The sequence below is a fragment of the Elephas maximus genome, chromosome 10 (genome assembly GCF_024166365.1).
Source record: "Elephas maximus indicus isolate mEleMax1 chromosome 10, mEleMax1 primary haplotype, whole genome shotgun sequence".
In the NCBI taxonomy this organism is placed as follows: domain Eukaryota; kingdom Metazoa; phylum Chordata; class Mammalia; order Proboscidea; family Elephantidae; genus Elephas; species Elephas maximus.
In genome coordinates, this window is record NC_064828.1 from 51,386,191 (window position 1) to 51,400,731 (window position 14,541).

The following is a 14,541-nucleotide window of genomic DNA, read 5'->3' on the forward strand; positions in this document are numbered from 1 at the left end:
AGGTTTTGTTGTGTTATTTTATTTTGTTTTTAACAAGAGTGCTCTTAAGGACTGTGATGTTCATGAGAATGATCCAGAGGGAGAAACTGATGATGCAGAACAGAAAGAGGGTATAACTTCCAGAGCAAAGTCTTAAGAAAATGAAACTAATGGGATTCAGAGATTAAATGGGAAGGTTACAACTTGATAGGAGCAGGCACTGTGGATATAGGATTCCAATTTTTTCCTAAACACTACTCTACATTTTCAGATGTCTACAATCTATGTTACTTTGAAATAAGGGTTATTTCTAAAGCTTTCTTTTCTGATTCAAAATACAAGAACAAAATACATAGCTAGATCTAAATATTTTTTGAAAAGTGTATTTTTCAAGAAAAGTAGAAATGATACATAACAAAATCACAGTAACAAAATAACATATTATCCACTATTTTACAAAACAGGGAATAAAGGCATTATGAGGGATCATAATCAATAGATACTATTAAATTGTCTCTTTATACTGACCTTTCTAAAAGTACTATCTTCAAATACAGTCATTACATATTTTAAGTGGTAAAGCAGACAATTTTAAATACAGAAAAATTTTTTAAAATGTTTATTTGAATACAGGTTAAAGTGGGAGAGTTTGCTAAGAAGGCTAGGTAGATAAGTTTATCACTCTCCTAAATATATGTCTTCATAACTGACTAATGTTTACAAAACACCAGAGAAAAATGGAGATTATATTAAAGTAAGGGACACTAAACTCTGGGATAAGCTGTAGGCTAAATAATCATCATCGCTCTGGACACTGTTAGAGATGAAAAGATATCATAAACCCTAGAGGATTTGATCAACCGCCTGCGTGAAAGCAAACAATTAGACAAAATGATCTAACAGTCCCTTCCACCTTTTTTTTTTTTTTTTTAATGATTTTCCTATTATGGCCTAGCATGGTATATGGAATATAGTAAGCACTCATAAATACTTTTTGAATGAATACATGAATAGCTAAAGACCACCATTATTTTAATTAAGGTCTTTTATACTTAAAAAAAAAAAATACTTAGTAAGTACATTTCAAAAACATTTAGTTGGCTTCACTTGTTTAATGCCACACATCGCAGTAACTAAAAAAAGTGTGTTTTTTTCCTTCCCCTTTTACCTCTGGTGGGCCACTGAAAGAATACGCATAGAGAATGGGCTGAATCATGATCAGAGACTGGGTCAGGTCTTGGCGCATAAAATGGTGCCGGTAGTAAGAACTCTCATCTGGGCTATTATTAAAAACTTGCAAGAAAGGAGATCTTCTTAAATGAAACATGAACTGTAAGATAAAACACGAGAGGTACCTTTTACTGATTTTAATTTTGCAACAGGAATTTATTATCACAGAAAGCATTTGATTACAACCATTAACAATACAACAAAACAGCAAGGTATAGTAACAGCATTCTAAATTATAGTCCTCAGAAAGGAATCTTATGCACGATATTTACCTGCTACTTAAAAATATAAAAAGTAATTTAATAAAATTTTTTAAAATTGAAAAAAGAGGGGGAAAACTAGAATAAGGACAAAAATATCTTGGCTATAAGACAGGATTGTGAAAATCCCCTGCTCAAATCTAAATTATTCAGAGGCTGACGGCAAGCACTAAATTATCAGTTTTCTTTGTTTTTATTCCTCATCACTCTGGCTGTAGCTGTAGGCTTTTTTAATACTCACTTTTTTTTTTTTACCACCACTTGAAGACTCTAAGAGAACTTAAAAACAGATTAACAGATTTTCTACTTTTGTATAGCACTGAGAAGGGTCTGCACTGGTTTTAAAAAGGATTTTATATACGCCCGTTTGAGTCTTAATATTTAATTTCTGCCCTATCCCTAAAAAACATTTTCCAGACTTTGTTTTATTACTTTCTACTCTCACTTTCCCCCTCCACCAACTCCTCATACAAGATATCAAAAAAGGGTGGAGTTAGACCTGACTAAAAGACAGCTACTCTTGGTCTTTGACAGGGTAAACAACAGGATCAGTCCCAAGTAAAGTATTCCCACTAGTCTTTCAGTCACTCTCTTAACTTCCTCCCAACCCTCAGGATCACTCAGCAGCTCTCTCCCAACACATGCCATTCACTGAAGCTCTCCTCCCTTTTCTTTAGTGATCCATTAACTCATTAAGAGGCTCTCTCAGCCCTTATCACTTCAAGCCATTTCTGTTTATTCACAGGAATGTCTAACTGGTAAACTTTTAGATAAATATTTTGGAGATGAAGATCTCCTTTAACTTTAGTCTGTGCTCCCTTCTAGAAGCTCTTTAGTCCCTACTTCCAGTAAAAAGGAAAAGGTGGGATCCCCAAATCTCTCAAGATCTAGAAACCTAAAGAGAAGGCTTAGAGTAGGGAGAGATAAGAAGGAAAGGAAAGTGAGGAGAATTTAGTCACATACTTAGGCAAACACTCTCACATCCTTTCCAATAGGTTTCTGCTACAAAGATAAGGTCTGAAAATTCCCAAAACAGAGAAAAGGGTTTTGCATGTCTTCAGATAAATGGGCCCTAATATCAGAGTAACTACACCTTTTCCTGATCCCATAAAACCCCAACATGGGTTGGGAGACATCTCCTTCTATGAGCAGGTTTCTAAGTTACTAATGAATAAAGAATTTTCATAGAGCAACTCTGAAAAAGCTGAAACTTTAGATAAATAGTTTTTGGGGACAAAAATTCAAATTTCTACGTCTCAATATCACTCAACCTTTCAGGCTGAAATGCCACCTTCTCTATAAAGGTGTATCAAATCATCCATTTGGAAGCATTCCTTTAAATTTTGTATATCTCTCACACAGAGACTTAGAAAGTCTCTCTTTCTCACTTTCCACTGTATTGTTTATATATATTTTAGAACTCACCCTTCAGACTGTGAGCTCCTTCAAAGTGGGGTCCATGTCAGTCATCTTTATCCTCCTAAAATTCCTTGCACATAGTACTCAACTGAGTAGACATTATCTCTGAAACTCATTATATAATTTAACAACCTCAACCTTTAAGAACAGCTATCAAATTGACAGATAAAGGGACAAATGCCACTGCCTCAGAAGAAAAAAGTTCTGTATAGGTAAATCAAATTAGCTTCTTTTCTATTTATCTGGTATGTCTCCATAAAATGATTGTCAGGTGATGAGACCACGCTGTAAGACTTGGTACTACTGTAATTGTAATTAGACTCCCATATATCAGATGGAAAGCAAACCTGCCTTACACCTAACTCTATTCCACAGTAAGGCTCCGGTATAAATTTCTATTCACCACAAATAAATGGCTATTTGCAAGGTCAATATAAAAATACTATACACTTTTCGCTGACTACTCACAATGCAATATTAACTCTCACAAAACTTACCTAACCAAAAGAAAGCCCAATTCAACATGTCTTGTAAGATGAGTAATGAAAGAACAAGAAAAGTGAAGCCCACTACTACTGGCACCAGCAGTAAGAAAAGAACATGGGCTTTTTATCTCACTCACCTGTGGATAAAGGGAGAAAGTTTCTGAAAATCTGAAGGAACTTGGATCATCTTTGTGATACTCTCCAAATTTCTGACACTGCATAAAATAAGATGTGTTAGTAGTATATTTCTTGGCATAAGAGCTAAAACTGTTACTTATATGTATTCTATTTATAAAAATAGAGGCATAGTTGATATAGAATAAAATTGGAATTTTATGAAGTTACTTACCAAAAGACTGATTACAACCAAAGAAATACATTTGAAATTCAGAAGCAAACAATACATGGCACCAGTGCAATAACAACTCACTTTAAAAAGTTTAGACTTTTTTTTTAACTCTCTCTGACGGCAAATAAAGGGCTCTTAGATAATGACTGAAAGAGTCATGCCACTTAAGACTCTACCTAAAAAAGAAAATAGCCAACTGACAGAAAGATGTACTCTAATAGTGACTACAAAAGCGAGTTGCTGGCACAAAATTTTGTACAGTGGAAACAATACAAAAAAGAAGGAAGAGCTGAGGAGAAGAACACCAGAAGAGACAAACAGGAAATCTGGTAAGCAAAGAAGAAACACACAAAGGCAGAAATTAGAAGGAAATAAGGCGAGGGAGACACATACACTGGCAACAGACAACACCTGTAGGAGAACAGGACAGAAGGCATCTAGAGAATTACGTGGGATAATCCATGGGAGAAAGTGCCTAACACTACAGTTATTATGCACTCAATAAAGTTAGCTTCCTTTCCTTTTTCTTGACTATTATCTCTGCCCTGAAAAGTGTGTATAGTACTTAGGCAACTGGTCTACTTCTGCCAATGTTTATCACAGTAATTGTACATGAAACGAGGACAAAAACAAGTAAAATTATAAGCAAAAATAACAAAAGATTCACTGCCACAAGTGGTGCAGGACTGCTGCTGACTAGAATATTTACCTGTATATACTTTATGTATTTACCTGGGTCTTACAGAGCACAGAAAAAGACATAACAGGTTTGATCATATTTTTGGCTTTCATGAAAAATCATTTTAGAACCACAGTCATCCAAGGATAGAAAAACTAGACAGTTGTAGAGCTAATCCTCAGAAAATAGACCTTGCGTCTGGGAAGGACAGTGTTGCTGTCTTCATGACCCCTGATATTACTTTACTGGTGAAACATGGATTAAGATAATAATCTTTGATGTCTAATGCAACAGCCACTAGCCACATGTAACAATCTAAAGTAATTAAATTAAAAATCCAGTTCCTCAGTCGCACTAGGCATATATCAAGTGCTCAACAGCCACATGCAGAAAGAAGCTACCATAATAGACAGCACAGATTATAGAATATTTCCAGCATTGCAGAAAGCTCTCCCGGACAGTGCTGACCTAGACTATGAAATACACTTGAAAAGATCTAGAATATCAAATGCATTGAAAAGATTTTCTGAAAAAGGCAGTATGTCAGTAATAATTCAGAATTATCAATCATAATATTAAATATATACATTTTAAATTGTGCCTAAAATTCTGTCAAAATAAAGCATCAGACAGACCTGGTATGATTATAGTTAAATGAGGGTAACAAAAAAATTGTTAACTTGTGTGCCCAGGTATAAATAAACCAGAGATGTCTCAGAGGCTATCTCAGAGTGAGACTCATCTGATACTTACATCCAAAAGTTTTCTTTTACTGTGAACATTTTTTGTGTGTTATTAAATACTCTCTTCATTTTTAATGGCTGACTAGCATTCCACTATACTGAAAATACAGCTATCTTAACCAATTCCATATTACATTTACATTTGTCCTATTATATCCTTAGGATAAATTCCTAGAATTTCTGAGTAAAAGGTCATTTTTAAGCTTTTGCTATATGCTACCAACTGCCTTCTATATATAAGGTCATACAGATGTTGTATAAAGGTTGCACAGATTCACACACCAAACCTGCAAGCAATAAAGTTGTCCACTTCCCTGAACGCTAGCCAACTCTGGTTTTTCTAAGCCTTACTGGTCTGACAGGTAAAAACTGTTGTCTTATTCTCTAACTTTGATTATAACCAAGACTGATAGCTTTTTCATGTTTACTGGTCACCTGCATTGCTTCTTTTGTCCTTGTTCATGACCTTTGCCCTTTTTTTGCCCAAATCTGATTTGTCAGAGCTCATATAAAATTTTCACTGAAATACATAACACAAATGTTGTCATTAAATTCTGCTTATGGTATTTCTACCACACACAATGTTTGTTTCAATTTTTACGTAATGAAATCTTTTAATATTTTCTTCAATGACTCCTGCCTTTGATTCCATGTTTAAAAAAAAAAAATACTTCCCCACCCAGAGGTTAAATATATATTAACCTATATTTTGATACAGTCTATATTTTGCATAACCTTTTTTTTTTTTATACACATACGCAGATTTCTAATCTCTGGGTTATTTCTTTAAATTTTTTGAACACCCGTAAAATGTGCTAGTATTGTTGTTGTTAGCTGCCCTCCAGTTGGCCTCTGATTCATGGTGACCCCATGCACAAGAGAAAGAAATGTTGCCCAGTCCTTTGCCATCCCCCTAATGAGCTGCACATCAGGCTCTTGCCATCTATTCCTTTGCCATCCCCCTAATGAGTTGCACATCAGGCTCTTGCCATCTATAGGGTTTCCACTGGCTGATTTCTGAAAGTAAACTGCCAGGCCTTTCTTCCTAGTCTGTCTGAGTCTAGAAGCTCTGCTAAAGCCTGTTCAGCATCACAGTAGAATACAAGCCTCCACTGACAGACGGGTGGTGGCTGTGGATGAGTTAGTCAAGTTTACAATTTTTAAAGAGCCCTTTTACTACCGAGTAAATGGGGGGCATTAAGAATAAAAAAAAAAAAAAATAGAACAGAGCTTATTTAAGCACTCTAGGTCTTAATGTGCATAATGGGTTTCTGAAATGTTAAAAAGGCAAGTAAGTCAGACATTATCAGTAACTACTAATTTGCAATCTAGATCCAGATAATTAATACCCATGAAAACCACCCATTGCCACTGAGTAGATTCTGACTCCTAGCAACCCTGTCAGACAGAGCAAAGCTGGCCCACAGGGTTCCCAAGGCTGTAAATCTTTTCAGAAGCAAATTGCCACATCCTTCTCCCACAGAGCAGCTGGTGGCTTTGAATTGTCAACCTTTCGATGAGCAACACAGCGCTTAATCACTGCACCACCAGAGTTCCTTCAGATAATACTTGTCTATAATTTATATTGGGATGTCATAGTTTTTATACCTGAATAACTTTCTTTTAAATGGCATAAGTTTAATAGAGCCATTAGGATGAAAATATAAAATTAAAACTATAACAATGAAGAAAAATATGCAAAAAAGCAATAAAAACAGTAATGGTAATTTAGAATTAAATTTGGAACTCATTGTTCATACCACCCAAAAAAAGCGGGGAGGAAATAATCGATTACATAATTGCCACTTTTAAAACAAAAAACAGGCACTCTATTTGATTGAATTCCATTGTTCATTACTATGTCCTTCTCAGGAATCTGAACAGAAGTACCTAATAGAGGATATTCCAGTTACACTGTTAAGTACTTTGAACGAGATTATCTGCATCAAACATTACCACAGATAAAAGCACACGTATTTAGAAAAGCACAACTTTTTCACTTCTTACCAGTCGGATAAGCTGTCTGTCCAGCCATCTGAGGACATCCGGCCCCTCCTCTGTTTCTGCTCTATAGATTGCCAGGCGGGCCATAAGAATGGCAGCTGCCTCCTGGTCAAAAGAAGCAGCAATGTTTTGGATTTGAGTTTGAGCATCTGCCCAGCTAAAGAAAAGAAGAAAACACAGAACTCCTGCTGAATTCTTGTATTCACAATATCGTAACTATCACAGATTTAAATTAAAAAGAAGATACACAAAATTACTTCAGTAATACTATCAACATTTCAACATTACCTACAAAAATTAGCATGTTTTTTAAATACCAGTAATAGCAGTTTCAGTATAGCAGTTACTGTTTTTCTTAGAAAAGTATATCCACCTCTAACATCCTCTAAAGTAACAGTAAAAGCTGACATCCAACCACATTCCTTTAAAACATTAAGATTTTTACAAGTAAAAATAAAGACACAAATATGTATGTATATAGTTTTCTATATCAAACTTTAAAATATATATTTCCTCAATTCTCTAAAATCATAAATACAGAAACACAAAATATGTGTTTTCTCTCAACCTAAGTAATTCTTATTTGTCAGACTGGAAAATGAGTAAAATGTCAGAATTCCCTCTCCTTCTTTATCATTAGTGACAAAAGTTGCATAAATTAAATTACTTCATATTCTTTTCTCTCCATGTTAATATATTGACTAAAACTATTCAAAAGTTAGTAAGAAAAATTTCAGTCTAAAAGATTAGTGTGATATTAGGTATAAATAATTAATTTACTAAATTCAAAAGTTCTTTAAATTCAATCTAGTCCTGAGTGGGCCGAGCAACAGTTTTTGTTAGTTTAATATTTCACAGACACAGTCTTACAATACTTCAGCTGACTCTAGTTCTAAAGTACTTCAGCAAAATTGGCAACATTACGTTTCTTTTTTTTTTTATATATTTCTTGAAAATAAATGCTGTACTATTTTTTATTGTGCTTTAAGTGAAAGTTTACAATCAAGTCAGTCTCTCATACAAAATGTTACATACACCTTGCTATATACTCCTAGTTGCTCTCCACTTAATAAGACAGAACACTCCTTCTCTCCACCCTGTATTCCGCATGTCTATTCAACCAGCTTCCATCCCCCTCTGCGTTCTTATCTCCCCTCCAGACAAGAGCTGCCTATATAGTCTCAAAAGTCTACTTGAGCCAAGAAGCTCGCTCCTCACCAGTATTATTTTCTATCCGATAGTCCAGTCCAATCCCTGTGTGAAGAGTTGGCTTTGGGAATGGTTCCTGCCTTGGGCTAACAGAAGATCTGGGGATCATGACCTCCGGGGTCCTTCTAGTCTCAGTCAGACCATTAAGTCTGGCCTTTTTACGAGATTTTGAGGTCTGCATCCCACTGCTCTACTGCTCCATCAGGGATTCTCTGTTGCATTCCCTGTCAGGACAGTCATAGGTTGTAGCCAAACACCATCTAGTTCTTCTGATCTCGGGCTGATGTAGCCTCTGATTTACGTGGCCCTTTCTGTCTCTTGGGCTCATAATTACCCTGTGTCTTTGGAGTTCTTCATTCTCCTTTGCTCTAAATGGTTTGAGACCAACTGCCGCATCTTAGATGGAGGCTGGCTAGCTTTTAAGACCTCTGACAATACTCAACAAAGTGGGATGCAGAATGTTCTCTTAATAGATTTTATTGTGCCAATTGACCTACATGTTTCCTAAAACTATGGTCTCCAAACCTTCACCCCTGCGACTATGGCCTTTGAAGTACTCAGTTTATTCAGGAAACTTCTTTGCTTTTGGTATAGTACAGTTGTGCTGACCTCTCCTGTACTGTGTGTTCTTTCCCTTCACCTAAAATAGTTCTTGTCTACTACCTAGTGCATATCCCTCTGCTTCCTTCCCTCCCTCCCTCCCCACTCTCGTAACCATCAAAGAATATTTTCTTCTCTGTTTAAACTTTTTCTCCAGTTCTTATAATAGTGGTCTCATACAATATTTGTCCTTCTGCAACTAATTTCACTCAGCATGATGCCTTCCAGATTTCTCCATGTTATGAAATGTTTCATGGATACATCATTGTTCTTTATCGATGTGTAGTACTCCATTGTGTGAATATACCATAATTTATTTATCCATTCATCTGTTGACGGGCACCTCGGTTGCTTCCAACTTTTTGCTATTGTAAACAGTGCTGCAATGAACATGGGTGTGCATATATGTTTGTGTAAACGCTCTTATTTTTCTAGAATATATTCCAAAGAGTGGGGGACTGCTGGATTGTATGGTAGTTCTATTTCTAGCTTTTTAAGGAAGCACCAAAAAGTGGCTGTACCATTTTACAATCCTACCAGCAGTGTGTAAGTGTTCCAGTCTCTCCACAACCTCTCCGACATTTATTATTTTGTGGTTTTTGGATTAATGCCAGCCTTGCTGGAGTGAGAAAGAATCTCACTGTAGTTTTGATATGCATTTCTCTAATGGCTAACAATCATGAGCATTTCCTCATGTATCTGTTAGCTACCTGAATGTCTTCTTTAGTGAAGTTCCTGTTATATCCTTTGCCCATTCTTTAATTGAGTTATTTGTCTTCTTGTTGTTGAGTTTTTGCAGTATCATGTAGATTTCAGAGATCGGACATGATCAGAAATGCCATAGCTAAGAAGCTTTTCCCAGTCTGTAGGTAATCTTTTTATTCTTTTGGTCAAGTCTTTGAATGACCATAGGTGTTTGATTTTTAGGAACTCCCAGTTATCTAGTTTCTCTTCTGGTGTTTGTGCATTGTTAGTTATGTTTTGTATACTACTTATGCAATGTATTAGGGCTTCTGGCATTGTCCCTATTTTTTCTTCCATGATCTTCATTGTTTTAGATTTTATATTTAGGTCTTTGATTGATTTTGAGTTCATTTTTGTGCATGGTGTGAGGTATGGGTCTTGTTTCATTTTTCTGCAGATGGATATCCAGTTATGATGGCACTATTTGTTAAACAGACTGTCTTTTCCCCATTTAGCTGACTTTGGGCCTTTGTCAAATATTAGCTGCTCATATGTGGATAGATTTATGTCTGGATTCTCAATTCTGTTCCATTGGTCTATATATGTGTTGTTATACCAGTACCAGGCTGTTTTGACTACAGTGGCGATATAACATGTTCTAAGATAGTGTGAGTGTGAGGCCTCCCACTTTGTTGTTCTTTTTTGGTAATGCTTCAACTTATCCGGGGCCTCTTTCCCTTCCATATGAAGTTGGTGATTTGTTTCTCCATCTCATTAAAAAAATGTCATTGGAATTTGGATCAGAATTGCATTGTTTATCTGCAGATCGCTTTTGGTGGAACAGACATTTTTACAATGTTGAGTCTTCCTATTCACGAGCAAGATATGTTTTTCCACTTATGTAGGTCTCTTTTGGTTTCTTGCAGTAGTGTCTTGTAGTCTTCTTTGTATAGGTCTTTTACATCTCTGATAAGATTTATTCCTAAGTATTTTATCTTCTTGGAGGCTACTGTAAATGGTATTGATTTGGTGATTTCCTCTTCAATGTTCTCTTTGTTGGTGTGGAGAAAGCCAACTGATTTTTGTATGTTTATCTTGTATCCTGATACTCTGCTGAGCTCTTGTATTAGTTTCAGTAATTTTTTTGAGGATTCTTTAGGGTTTTCTGTGCATAATATTGTGTTATCTGCAAACAGAGATACTTTTACTTCTTCCTTACCAATCTGGATACCCTTTATTTCTTTATCTAGACTAACTGCTCTGGCTAGGACCTCCAGCACAATGTTGAATAACAGCGGAGATAGAGGGCGTCCTTGTCTGGTTCCCCTTCTCCAGGGGAATGTTTTCAGACTCTCCATTTAGGATGATGTTGGCTGTTGGCTTTGTATAAATGCCCTTTATTATGTTGAGGGATTTTCCTTCTATTTCTATTTTGCTGAGAGTTTTTATCACGAATAGGTGTTGAACTTTGTCAAATGCCTTTCATGTATCAATTGATAAGATCATGTGGTTCTTATCTTCTGTTTTGTTTTTTCTAATGTTGAACCATCCCTGCATACCTGGTATGAATCCCACTTGGTCATGGTGAATTATTTTTTTGATACGCTGTTGAATTCTATTGACTAGAATTTTGTTGAGGATTTTTGCATCTAAGTTCATGAGGGATATTGTTCTACAATTTTCTTTCTTTGTGGTGTCTTTACCTGATTTTGGTATCAGGGATATGCTGGCTTCATAGAATGAGTTTGGGATATTCCATCATTTTCTATGCTATGAAATACCTTTAGTGGCAGTGGTGTTACCTCTCCTCTGAAAGTCTGGCAGAATGCTACAGTGAAGCTGTTAGGGCCAGGGCTTTTTTTGTTGGGAGTTTTTTGATTACCTTTTTAATCTCGTCTTGCGCTACGGGTCTATTCAGTTGTTCTACCTCTGTTTGTGTTAGTCCACTTCTTCTAGGTTTTCAAATTTGCTAGAGTACAATTTTTCGTAGTAATCTGATACAACCCTTTTCATTTCAGTTGGGTCTGCTGTGGTATCGCCCATCTCATTTCTTATTTGGGTTATTTGCTTCCTCTCCTGTTCTTGTTTGGTCAATGGTTTATCCATTTTGTTAATTTTTTCAAAGAACCAGCTTTTGGTCTTATTAACTCAATTGTTTTTCTGTTCTCTATTTCCTTTAATTCTGCTCTAATTTTTATTATTTTTTTTTTCCTTCTGGTGCCTGAGGGTTTCATTTGTTGCTCTCCTTCTATTTGTTCAAGTTATAGGGATAATTGTTGATTTTGGCCCTTTCTTCTTTTTGGATGTGTGCATTTATTGATATAAATTGACCTCTGAGTACTGCTTTCGCTGTGTCCCAAAGGTTCTGATAGGAAGTGTTTTCATTCTCATTGGATTCGACAAATTTCTTTATTCCATCCTTAATTTCTTCTATAACCCAGTTGTTTTTGAGCAGGGTATTGTTCAGTTTCCTAGTGTTTGACTTCTTTTCCCTGCTTTTTCTGTTATGGCTCGTTACTTTTACAGCCTTATGGTCAGAGAGATGCTTTGTAATATTTCCATGTTTTGGATTCTATTAAAGCTCACTGTATGACCTAATAGTGGTCTATTCTAGAGAATGTTCCATGTGCTCCACTACTTTTATATCTAAGACATAAAAGTGAAAAGATGTAAGTGTGTAAAGATATAAAAATGATTCCAAGGGATTCAGGTGGTAATATATTTAAAATTCTTCTCCTTTCTTGCTCTATTTCAAATTTTCTTTCAACAGATATATATATTTTTAAATATTTTGCAATGGTTGACAAGTCTGATTTATCTTAGTCTAGTGAAATAGCAAAAGGCAGAAGAATGAGAATAGATAAAACAGGATACTGGAAATTTTGAAAATTGTTTTTTTAATGTAATTTAAAGGCTTAAGGATTATAAAAAAAAATAGCTTGGTTTAATTATTAATTATTTAATACTTTTATTTAATTAAAAAATAAAGAACTAAAAACAAAATTACCTAAATCAGTATTTTTCCAACTTGATCATGATATTCACTTGCTTTAAAATGAAACATGAAAGTGACATTTTTCTTTCGAGAATATAATGGTTCTGTAGTAGAAATACATTAGCAAGTAAGCTCATGCAAATTTAGTAATTATAACTTGTTTAGTTGTAAATGAAAATCTACTCTTTTAAAATTTATGAACTTAGAGCCAAGTTTAGATGGCTTTCTCACATTGTAAACTCTTTTCTGGATTTCCAATACCCCCTCTCATTGTGATTCTACAGTCGATTTCAAACTAAACTTTTCAGATCAAAATTATTTTTACATGAAAAAGAGTGTAATGTTTGATTATCTTCTCAGGAATCTGAGTCCTGCTTTATTTTCATATAGCTTATACACTGAACAAATACACTGATTTTTACTAGGCCCCTAAAGTCACATTCCTAGTCAATAAAACAATAAGCCTTGATTACTGAAAATAACCAGGATAAATTAATTTGGAAAGATGAGTGCTTCAGTGAGACAATGCCACAAATGGCACCGTAACACACATATTATATCACTATAATACACTGTACAAATTGAAAATAAGCCCATGAAATTTCTCACAAGAAAGTTCCTTTTCTCTTGAAAGAACAAGCTTTTTTAAACTTTTTCATTTAAAACTACTTCAAACACAAAAGCTATAAAAAGAGTAAACTCCTATATGCCACCCATGACCTAGATTCATCAACTGTTAACATTTTAACATATTTGCTTTATCATTCACTCTCCTTTCTTACAAATACGTATTTTTCTTGTGCTGAACTATCTGACTTGCAGATATCACGGCCTTATCCCCTAAATACTTCATGTATATCTTTTAAGAACAAGGAAATCCTCTTATTAACCCAATCGATTATTAAATTCATGGAATTTAACACTGATACTATACTATTATCCCATATATAGTCCATATTCAAATTTCCTCAACTGTCTCCATAATGTCCTTTTACAGCAAATTGTTTTTCAGATATAGCATCTTATCCAGGATCACACATTGGCTTTAGTTGTCATGTTTCTTTTGTCTCTTTGAATCTGCAACCATTACTCAGACTTTCTTTGTCTTTTAAGATACTTTTGAAAGGTCTAAACCAGTGGTTTTTTGAAAATGATCCTCAATTTAGTATGTCCAACTGTTTCCTTAAGCAAACATTATGAATGTCCAATTTAAGTCACATATACGTGTGTATGTGGGTGTGTGTGCGTGTGTTGAAGGGGCATAAATAAATTGACGAGTTTGCCAAAATTTACTACTTCCAAGGTTCCTGATCTGAAATCTGAACAAATCTCAGGGAATGCTCAGTAAGGAATTTTTCTTTCATCAAATGAAAATGTATTCCCTTGACACTGGCCCAGGATGTAAAGACCAAGGCAAGGCAACAGACCTGGATGCTAAATGCCTCTACGCACAACCTTCGGGAAAGTAATATATCATCCAACACAACAAACATGCAGTTCAAACCATAGATCCATGTCCATCATTCACGAAAATATTTTCAGGAATAAAACCAGAGTAAGAAACAGTTCAATAAAATTGAGAGCTACAGATGCCTATGTCATGCCTAAATATGGTTAAGTTTATAGCGATGAGCACTTTCCCAAACAATCAAGTCCAAGACAAACAAAAATAAGGTTCCTCGGCTGACTTCATTCCACAGTTATCTTACCTTTGTTTTACACTTCACAAATATTTTCATACAGAGGGGAATTAAAGTAGCTAAGAAATAATTTATTTTTCCTTTTATTTTGTTGTTAAAAATGTACACGACACACAACAAAGCATACAATTCAATAGTTTCTACGTGTACCATTTACTGACATTAATTACATTCTTCGAGTTGTGCAACCATTCTCATCCTCCTT

At 35.1% G+C, this 14,541-nt stretch overlaps 1 protein-coding gene across 2 annotated transcripts in view; it reads right to left on the bottom strand.

Moving 5' to 3' along the window:
• SEC23A (SEC23 homolog A, COPII coat complex component) overlaps positions 1-14,541 on the bottom strand; it is a 75,329-nt gene that overhangs the window by 11,238 nt on the left and 49,550 nt on the right. For both annotated transcript variants that reach the window (XM_049899464.1, XM_049899465.1), the window contains exons 16-18: positions 7,152-7,305; positions 3,511-3,588; positions 1,148-1,309 (exon numbers count right to left, since the gene is read on the bottom strand). In XM_049899464.1, coding sequence (XP_049755421.1) covers positions 1,148-1,309; positions 3,511-3,588; positions 7,152-7,305 — 394 coding nt within the window. The remainder of the gene's footprint in view (positions 1-1,147; positions 1,310-3,510; positions 3,589-7,151; positions 7,306-14,541) is intronic.